The sequence below is a fragment of the Anolis carolinensis genome, unplaced genomic scaffold (genome assembly GCF_035594765.1).
Source record: "Anolis carolinensis isolate JA03-04 unplaced genomic scaffold, rAnoCar3.1.pri scaffold_10, whole genome shotgun sequence".
NCBI lineage: Eukaryota > Metazoa > Chordata > Lepidosauria > Squamata > Dactyloidae > Anolis > Anolis carolinensis.
The window spans coordinates 1,425,574-1,435,923 of NW_026943821.1; the positions used below are offsets into that span (position 1 = coordinate 1,425,574).

Below are 10,350 nucleotides of genomic sequence, written 5' to 3' on the forward strand. Positions count from 1 at the left end.
AGGGGGCCTGGCGTGAGAAATGAGAGGCACGGGGTCAGCCGGAGGGAGGGGGTCAAAGAGCATGGAAGGAACCAAGGTGGCCATCTGTCCATCCCTCCATCCGGCCAGTTCCCAGGATGCCTAGGACAGCTTGGACACCAAAGGGACCTTGCCTAAGGTGGTGGCTGATGCTGCTTCTGGGAGGTGAGACTCAAACAGACTCTGAGGCAGGGCTGAGCTTCTATCCCTGTCCTGCAGCTCCTGCCAGGTCACAGGGGGCAGGGCCAAGGGAGGGGCGGGGCCTCTTCCCAAGTGCCGGAGACAGGGCTGAGCACTTGAGGTGCCTGTTAGGGGGCGGAGCTAGAGGAGTGGGTGTGGCTTCTTCTCAAGAGCCCGAGACAGGGCTGAGAATCTATGCCTCTTATGAGGTGCTTGTTAGGACACAGAGGGCGGAGCTAGGAAAGGGGGCGGAGCCTCTTTCCAAGAGCCCGAGACAGGGCTGAGCCTCTATACCTCTCCAGAGAGGCCTTTTAGGACTGAAGGGTGGAGCTAGGGGCGGGGCCTCTTCCCAAGAGCGTGAGACAGGGCTGAGCCTCTGTATACTTCCCCTGAGGTGCTTGTTAGAACACGGGGGCCTTTGGTTTCCAAGGTAGTCCCATGTAGAGTGCATTGCAGTAGTCTAATAACACTATTGCAGTAGTCTTAACAATAGTAATGCCAAATGGTTGGTTTCCAAGGGCAGCCTCCCGTAGAGTGCATTGCAATAGTCCAAGAACTGTAGTGCAAAACGGGTGGTTTCCAAGGGCAATCCCAGGTTGAGTGGGCTGCGGTAGTCTAATAATGGTCTTGCAAAAACAAGGGCGCTGGTTTGTGGTGGTCTTTGGGGATCTCCGCTGGACCCAAATGCCCATCTCTTCCCCACCCAAGCCCACCTCCTGAGTTCTTCATGTGTCGCCCAGCCCTCGAGGAACATCACCATCAAGATTAAACAAAAGCCGCCCTCGGTGCAGGTTGGGGATAGCGTGGCCCTGATCCCGGAGGGTTCGCAGAGGAACCTCTCCTCCTGCAGGTGGTTCCGGGGAGACAGGGACCGCTTTTTTGAGATCGTGGAGTTCATGCCCTTCAACAATTCTGTGGATTACAAAGAGGCCTACTCGGGCCGGGAGAGCATCGACCTCTATTGCGAGCTTCATATCCGGAACCTCAGCCTTTGGGACAGCAACTTCTACCGCATTGAGAAGATCACATCCAACAACACCAGGGAAGCGGGTGAGACAGCCTTGCTGGTCCAGGGTAAGGAGTCAGGACGTGTTTCTCTCTCTCCTTTCCCCCCAAATCTGCTCTTGCTGTTCTTCTTCTTCGTTTGCGTGTTTCACGCTGTTGGGTTCTCTTCTCCCAGTTGTGCTGTGGGTAAGTCTTCCACCAGAGAAAGTACCAAGACACAGGCTGGTAGATTCCAACAGGTTTTATTGTACAGAATACCAGAACCTTCTCTTTAACCCCTTTATATAGGGCAGTGATGGCCAACCTATGACACGCATGTCAGCACTGACACGCCTAGCCATTTTTGCTGACACACTGCCGCATGCAGATTGATTGGATGACTAATGTCTTTTGTGGCCAAATTTGGTGTGATTTGGTCCAGTGGTTTTGTTGTTTGTGAGGTATGGACAACCTCACAACCTCTGAGGATGCCCGCCATAGATGTGGGCGAAACGTCAGGAGATAATACTTCTGGAACATGGCCACACAGTAGACATGTCCAAAAAATCGTTTTGAATCATATATCGGAATTATTTCGGATTGTTCTCGCTTTTTGATACGCATTCCGAGACATCGTCTCACAGCGCAACCGGCAATGTAATTCGAACCATTGTTGGCCCATTCTCTAATTGTCTCTTAATATTTCGATAAATTCCCCCCCCCCCCAAATTTTTTTAAATATATTTTTTAAAATATTTTTAATTTTTTTGTTTTGTTTCTGCAACTTACCTAGAATGGGAGCTTAGCGCAGCCTGACATGGCTGCCGCTCCCTGGCCAATCAGAAGCTTCCACGATGGATGCAAAGGTGGGGGCTAGGGTTGATGAGGATAGCTCAAGAAATGAGGGCGGGAGAGCCCTGTAAAAGTCCCCCCCAGGTTCCTTTTTTGGTGATTGCGCATGCGCGTCCGCCATTTTAGAAACATTTAGAATCATTACGAATTTTCGGAAATATCCAAAATTTTTGGGTGAAAAAAATCGGAAATACTTTCTATATCGAAGCGCCAGCGCCCCCTACTTTAGAAACGAGAATTGAAACATTTTTTTCATCGATCGGACATGCCTACCACACAGCCCGGAAGACATACAACAACCCTGTGATCCCGGCCATGAAAGCCTTTGACAACACAACTTCTTGGTTGGCTGTCTACCTTTGAGGTATTTGGTGGAGAGGTATACCTGTTGTCCTGGCTTGAGGTCCCAATCTGGTCTCCTGTGTTTGTCCGCTTGGTGTTTGTAAGCTGCCTTGGCCTCTTCAAGAGCCTGAGTGATGACTGACCATGCGTTTTTAATTTGCACCATCCATTCTGCGAAGGGGACTGGGTCAGACTGGATGACCTCTGGGTTTGGCAGAGTGCAGAGGTTGCGGCCGTAAACTATCTCAAATGGGGAGTGCCCTGTGCTGGAATGTACCGAATTATTGTAAGCCACCTGGGCATCGACCAAAAACTTTGACCAATTATCCTGTTGGTTAGTGGTGTAACATCTCAGGTATTGTTCCAGCACCTGGTTGACCCTCTCTGTTTGCCCGTCAGTCTGGCGGTGGTATGCTGTGCTGAGGGCTTGCTTGGCCCCTAATTGACGTAGAAACGCTTTCCAAAATCTGGACACAAATACCGAGCCACGATCTGACATGACTTTAGAGGGAGCCCCATGATACTTATAGCAATGTTCAATGAACATTTGCGCCAATGACACACGCCTACCCACGATCCATACAAATAAATGGCTGAGAGAGTGACACCTTTGCTTTGGGATGGTTCCAGTATACACCTCGGAATGTTCTAATATCATTTCCCTCCTGTTTCGGTTTCCAGATAAACACAGATACTGGTCAAGAGGGCGCCTCACTCCAATAGCCACCATCGGGGTCGCCGCCGCCTGCTTCGTCTGCCTCAGTTTTTTCATCGCGATCATAGCCTTCCAGACAGCCAATTTGACCAACAGGTAATGTTTACTCAGGGATAGAAATAATATTTTTCAAATAAACATTTTTTTCGTGTTAGGAGCAACCGGAGTTGCTTCTGGAGTGAGAGAATTGGCCATCTGCAAGGACGTTGCCCAGGAGACATTGCCCGGATGTTTTGATGTTTTACCATCATTGTGGGAAGTTTCTCTCATGTCTCCGCATGGAGCTGGAGCTGATAGAGGGAGCTCATCCACGCTCTCCCCGGGTGGGATTCGAACCTGCCAACCTTCAAGTCACAAGGCTTTTATCCCCTAGGCCACCGGAGGCTCCAAATAAACATTAATAATAATAATAATAATAATAATAATAATAATAATAATAATAATAAGTTTATTTATACCCCGCCTCCATCTCCCCCGAAGGGGACTCGGGCGGCTCACAGATAATACCAGATAAAAACAATGACAGTAAACAATACATCAGTAAACAAAAACATCTGTGAGACGCCCCGAGTCCCCCTCAGGGGAGATGGAGGTGGGGTATAAATAAATTTATTATTATTATTATTATTATTATTATTATTATTATTATTATTATTATTATTATTATTTTATGACACAGCAAACAAGATAGACATGCTGGATTTCATTTCACAAAATCACAAGCCGAACACTTCCCAAGTGTCTAGGACTGTGTGATGTATTTTCGGATGATGCGTGCAGATCCCAGTAGGGTGGCCTTTTGCAATTGGCAGATCATGATTTTGTCAATGTCTATTGTTTCCAAATGCCGGCTGAGATCTTTTTGCATTATTATTATTATTATTATTATTATTATTATTATTATTATTATTATTATTATTATTTTATTATTATTATATCTACATCATATCTTTACCTCGTAGGTTGCATTGGCATCAGGTGAGGCTTCAGGCTGAGCCTGTAAGAGAGTAAAACAAATTGATCATCTGCTCAAGCATCGGCCATCAGCATAGCTTTGCATGTTGTTGAATCCCCGAACCATTCCTTTTTTAAAGGAAAAAAGGGAATGCAAGAACATTTGGAATGAGATAAAATGCATAGATAATAAAATAGGGACCTAATAAATACCGGATAATACCGTATGGAGTTAACTATCTATTATATACTATAACAGGATGTCCCTCCCACAGAAACAACATTTTCACATGTATGTTATACTCCAGCCACCTTTGGGTTCTGAACCTGATTCAGAAATGAACTTTGACCAGGATGAAGCTTATTCTGATCTTTCACCCAGTTCTCCAAGCTCCTTCCAATTACAGACCCCAGCTGTGGATAGCTCCAGGGCTTCCTTAATTGGGAGAGATACTGAAAACATGACTCCCGTGGAAGAACCAGATGTCCCAAGTTCCCCAGGGAATGTATCCTTTAACAGAAGGGAGTTTTTGCAGCACCAGAGATCAGAAAAACAGGAGCTTCGAAGGAGTCAACGTTTGGCATCTAGAGGGGATAATGGATAGGAGATTTCCTTGGGAACCTTTGGGGAGCTGGTTTCCTTTCGCTGTGATTAGATCTAAGTTCCATAAAAGTGTCTTACACTGTGAACAATTCATGGTGTCAACATAGCGACTTCTGAGAATACTTCATCGATTCCAGTTCCCTGATCTCACCAAGCCAAGTCTCTTGTTCCTGGCGGCCAAGCCGAGCCGCGACTCTTGATTTAATCCGGAGTAAATTCACATCCTTGCCTTGTTCCTGAATCTAGATTGCTTTTAGCTTCGTCTTCTGCCTGCCTTGATATCCAAGACTTCCTAGTGACTTTGGACCTTGTTATTCACTCCTGCTTTCTTGTTGTTTCCCTGCTCAAGAACTTCCCAACCGTTTTGAGCGTGTTTCGGTTTCTGGACTTTGGACAATAATATTGGACATCTCTCTTCAACTCTTTGGACTAATTCATACCATATCATAAAGGACTATTGCTCACTCATCCTTTCCACCTATTCTTTCCTGAATTTATAATTGTTTTAATAAAGATATTATATGATTATTGGTCTCTGTTTGGTTTCCAGTGCTCACACTGCCTTGGGGTGCAACAATGTCTTTATGACAGAACCCATTAAGAGATGGCATTTATAACCCAGGAACAAAAATCTTGTTACATAGTGTTATCATTCCACATTTATTTACTGTAGTACAACTCATACAACTCAATGGCACCTACCAATGTTTGACCTTCTTTTTCGGGGCTCAGAATGGGGGAAGGCAAGAAGACCATATCCACCTTCCAAATGTTCTTGCATTCCTTTATTTTCCTTTAAAAGGAGATGGTTCAGGGATTCAACAACATGCAAAGCTATGCTGATTCTGCGCAGAATCCGTTTTGGGCTGAAACCATCAGAAACCCTTGTCTGGAGCCTTCCCAGCCTTAAGTGCAAACTACAACTCCCATGGCTGTGCAAGTGGTCTCAAAAGGCATCAAGTCTCCCATGTAGATGCACCTGTGATCTTTATTGTGTGTGTTGTGTATCCCCAAAAAACACAATCGTAACTTTTCCTCCTTGTTTCCTTAGTGGTGATGAAAGGCTCCCGGGCTCCCCTAGTACTCCTGGAACCAAGTACGTTGCTAAGTTACTTTCTATAGAAGTTACTCAAAAATTAAGAGGAAAACACTGGGCCATCTCTCACTGTCATTTAAAGTTACTTTCTATAGAAGTTACTAAAAAATTAGGGAGAAATCCCTGGGCCATCTCTCGCGGCCATTTAACAGCCTTATTTAATACAACCTGTACCCGGCCATGTGTTGCTGTGGCCTAGTCTGGTTCAATGGGAAAGAAAGATTAGAGAAAGTACAGGTTTTAGATCCAGTAGAGTCTCACTTATCCAACATAAACGGGCCGGCAGAACGTTGGATAAGTGAATATGTTGGATAATAAGGAGGGATTAAGGAAAAGCCTATTAAACATCACATTAGGTTATGATTTTACAAATTAAGCACCAAAACATCATGTTATACAACAAATTTGACAGAAAAAGTAGTTCAATGCACAGTAATGCTATGTAGTAATTACTGTATTTACGAATTTAGCACCAAAATATCACAATGTATTGAAAACATTGACTACAAAAATGTGTTGGATAATCCAGAACGTTGGATAAGCGAGTGTTGGATAAGTGAGACTCTACTGGATATGAGATTTCATCATGCTTTTAGGGAGGCAATATTTGTGTCTCTGCAGATATATTGTGTGGTTTGGCAGCTTTGAAAGATGCAACATATTATTGTCCATGGGAGAAGCAATCCGTGTCTAGATGTAAACTGACAAATTCTAAAGATTGCCCCCTGAGTGTAAATATAGATGGATTGATGGATGGATGGATAGATATAATAATATAATAAAAATGTTATTTTTATATTCCACTCCCATCTCCCCAGACGGGACTCGGGGCAGCTCACATGGGGACAAGCCCAGTTTCAACATACAATAAAATATTGCATAATTAAACCAATGTAAAACAGGTAAAATAGTATAAACATACAAACCAGTATAAAACATCAACATCAGAACATTAGAACATTAGATCATATAGACCTCTTACTTTCTCTGCCCTCCCCCCTTGGGGGGAATGACAGGGGGCGTGGCTTCATCTTTGGCCACGCCCATGTTATTTTCCTGCTGAGAGAGGCCATAGGACCCTCCCAAGGAGCGACCCCACTGCCCCCTCCTCCCTATTACTGCTGCTGAAGTGGGTGGGGTGGGGCCCCAAAGATGTTCCCCCTCCTAAATGTCTCCCTTACCTTCCCTGTCAGTTAGTCATCGTCAGGCCTTTTCCGCCTCTGCCGTTGCCTTGGAGGCATGGTTTTAGCTGTCTTAGGTGTGACAGGTGTGCATTAGTAGGTATTAGAACACCTTAAAACACTTGCCAGTTGGAATGCTACGTTGAGTCCAAGTTTCGTACCAATTGGCGAAGTAGTTTGGGAGATATGAAGTCCCTCACAAACAGACATTACATTTTTATTTATATCGATTGGAGGCATAAGTACTTGAGGCATAAGTTCCAATGAATCATTTGGGCCACACAGTTGTGCCTCTGTTTGTAGTCTGTCTGAGCGATTTTCTTACAGCAGCTGAGGATATGATCAATGGTTTCGTCAGCTTTCTTGCGCAGTCTGCATTTGGTCATCAGCTGATTTTTCGATCTTGGCCTGAATGGCCTTTGTCCTGATGGCTTGCTCCTGGGCTGCAAGGATCAGGCCTTCTGTCTCCTTCTTCAGGATCCCATTTGTGAGCCAGAGCCAGGTCTTCTCCTTATCAGCTTTTCCTTCAATTTTGTCAAGGAACTTTCCATGCAATGTTTTGTTGTGCCAGGTGTCAGCTCTAGTTTGTAGTGCGGTTTTCTTGTACTAGTTTTTTGTCGTGCTTTGAGGAGTTTCTGATTTTTGACTTCAATCAAAGCAGGTTCTTCACTTTGCTTTACATCTTCTGCCAGGGCATGTTCTTCTTGTTTGACTGCTTGTTTTACTTGTAAGAGTCCTCTGCCACCTGATCTTCTAGGCAGATATAGCCGGTCAATATCACTGCGAGGGTGCAGTCATGAGTTGTCTTGTTTTTCTGTCCAAGTTGTCCAGTTCCACCTATGTCCAGTTTATGATGCCAGCAGTATATCTTATGACAGGTATGGCCCAGGTGTTTATGGCTTTGATGGTGTTGCCTCCATTGAGCTTGCTTTTGAGAATTTTTCTGACCCTTTATTATTATTTCCCAGTTGCCCAATCTGCAGCCCTTTGGAAACAGCACGGCTAGGATGAAAAGGTAAGTTTTGGGGATCAAGCTTTGTCAGGTCCTCAAGCAGCTAAATCCAGCTTACTATCTTGTTGCTAAAATGAAGATGCCAGCCAAAGGCTTCTCTCGAATGGATTTGTGTGAACACAACAAACACATCACATAAATCAATTGTTGTTGATTTGCTAAGGAAAACGTAGCAGCATATCTGAGATCTGAACTAAACAAGAAAGGTCCTTGCCTTTTATCGGCGAATTTTGATCAGTATTTTACCTGTGTATATTGGTGTATAGAAATGTAGATCATGGATGCTTGAAATCATAGGTTCCATTGCCATAATAATAATAATAATAATAATAATAATAATAATAATAATAATAATGTAGTAATAATTTAATATAATTTAATATAATTTAATAATATAATAATACAATAACAGAATATAATATAATATAATATAATATAATATAATATAATATAATATAATATAATATTATTACTAGCTGTGCCCGGCCACGCGTTGCTGTGGCGAAGTATGGTGGTATGGGAAATAAAGTATTGAGGAATTGGTGGTAGTTAAGGTAAAGGGTCCCCTGGGCTGAGTGGGTTGTTAGGAGACCAAGTGAGTGGAGCTTAGCCTTCTAACTGGCATGCAATTGGATAAATACAATTATTCCTCTCCCTCTAATTAGGACTTTATTTATCTTTTCTTTTTGTTGTATCAACCTAGAGGCATGGATGAGGGGTTGTGCTGTCAATTTTCGAGGTTGTGGAGTGTTTACTTTTGTTGTTTTTTCCGCTGCCGTGATGCCATCATTCTTTTATATATATAGATATTATTACTAGCTGTGCCCAGCCATGCATTGCTGTGGCTTATGGGAATCATTTGTTGACCAGGTGGAATAACCTTACAGCCTCAAAGCCTGGCTGTTTTCTTCTTTTGGGAATCCTTGTTTGGTGAGCTGGAATACAAAGGAATAGGCTTGGTACTTGCGTTCTAGAGGAATGGTTTTTTGGGCTGCTAGAATTGCAATGAATAGCCTCACTGCTTCAAAGCCTGGCTGCTTGCTACCTAGGGGAATCTTTGGTTGGACGACTATATCTTTTGTGGCCAAATTTGGTGTGTTTTGGTTCAGTGGTTTTGTTGATTACTCAGTCCTACAGACGAACAGTACATATAATAATAATAATAATAATAATAATAATAATAATAATAATAATAATGCTGTATGGTTCTATTTTTGAGGAAAGGTCCTTTCATTTTATCGGTGAATTTTAATCTGCATTTTACCTGTGTATATTGGTGTATAGAAATGTAAATCGTGGATGCTCCACACCACAGGTTCCATTGCCATATTATTTTGATCTCTTGCGACTTTGATCGTGAAAAGATTCTCCATCACTTCTCTCCAGATCTAACGGGATGGATGTAGAAGAAGTTCTAACCTAGTCCTCTTTTGTTCTAGGTAGAAGAAGAAGATGTCAATGATGACAATGAGAATTTCCTAGTCCAGAATATGCTCAGACTCCCCATCTGCCTCGCCCAAGCCACACAACCTCTGCTCTCCTCAAAAAAGATGGAAATTATGATCAATACCAAGGACATTTTGGTCTCTCAAGACTCCCCTTTGCCCCCATATTCCAGACCCCTGCAGCCAAAGGAACAATCATGTCTGACATTAAAAGATTCCAGTGTCCATCCAGAGGGTCCTGTCCATTATTATTATTATTATTATTATTATTATTATTATTATTATTATTATTATTATTATCAACACAACGACGTTGTATGGCACAGCAAACAAGATAGATATGCTGGATTTCGTTTCGCAAAACCACAAGTCGAACACTTCCCAAGTGTCTAGGACTGTGTGATGTATTTTCTGATGATGTGTGCAGATCCCAGTAGGGTGGCCTTTTGCAGTTGGCAGATGGTGATTTTGTCAATGTCTATTGTTTCCAAATGCCGGCTGAGATCTTTTGGCACAGCACCCAGTGTGCCCATCACCACCAGGACCACCTGCACTGGTTTCTGCCAGAGTCTTTGAAGTTCGATCATGAGGTCCTGATAGTGGCTGAGTTTTTTCCTGTTGTTTTTCGTCAATGCGACTGTCACCTGGCATGGCAACATCAATGATCCAAACCTTTTTCTTTTCCACAACTGTGATGTCTGGTGTGTTGTGTTCCAGAACTTTGTCAGTCTGGATTCGGAAGTCCCACAGTATCTTTGCGTGCTCATTTTCCAATACTTTTGCAGGTTTGTGATCCCACCAGTTCTTTGCTGCTGGGAGGTGGTACTTGAGGCATAAGTTCCAATGAATCATTTGGGCCACATAGTTGTGCCTCTGTTTGTAGTCTGTCTGTGCGATTTTCTTACAGAAGCTGAGGAGATGATCCATGGTTTCGTTGGTTTCCTTGCAGAGTCTGCATTTTGGGTCA

The 10,350-nt window shown here is 43.4% G+C and overlaps 1 protein-coding gene across 3 annotated transcripts; it reads left to right on the forward strand.

Annotated features, from left to right (window-relative positions):
- Positions 1–9,608, forward strand: LOC134293789 (pregnancy-specific beta-1-glycoprotein 6-like). 3 transcript variants are annotated; one of them, XM_062962481.1, is made up of 6 exons: positions 1–183; positions 907–1,248; positions 3,058–3,187; positions 5,701–5,745; positions 7,895–7,941; positions 9,378–9,608. In XM_062962481.1, exons 1-5 carry the CDS (start codon positions 117–119, stop codon positions 7,935–7,937), a joined length of 627 nt encoding a protein of 208 aa, XP_062818551.1. In that variant the 5' UTR covers positions 1–116; the 3' UTR covers positions 7,938–7,941; positions 9,378–9,608. The 3 variants fall into 3 exon arrangements, with proteins under 3 accessions (XP_062818551.1, XP_062818550.1, XP_062818552.1); XM_062962480.1 differs by having other exon boundaries at positions 2–183; positions 907–1,272; XM_062962482.1 differs by lacking the exon at positions 7,895–7,941 and having other exon boundaries at positions 2–183; positions 907–1,272.
- Positions 9,609–10,350: the final 742 nt, after the last annotated feature.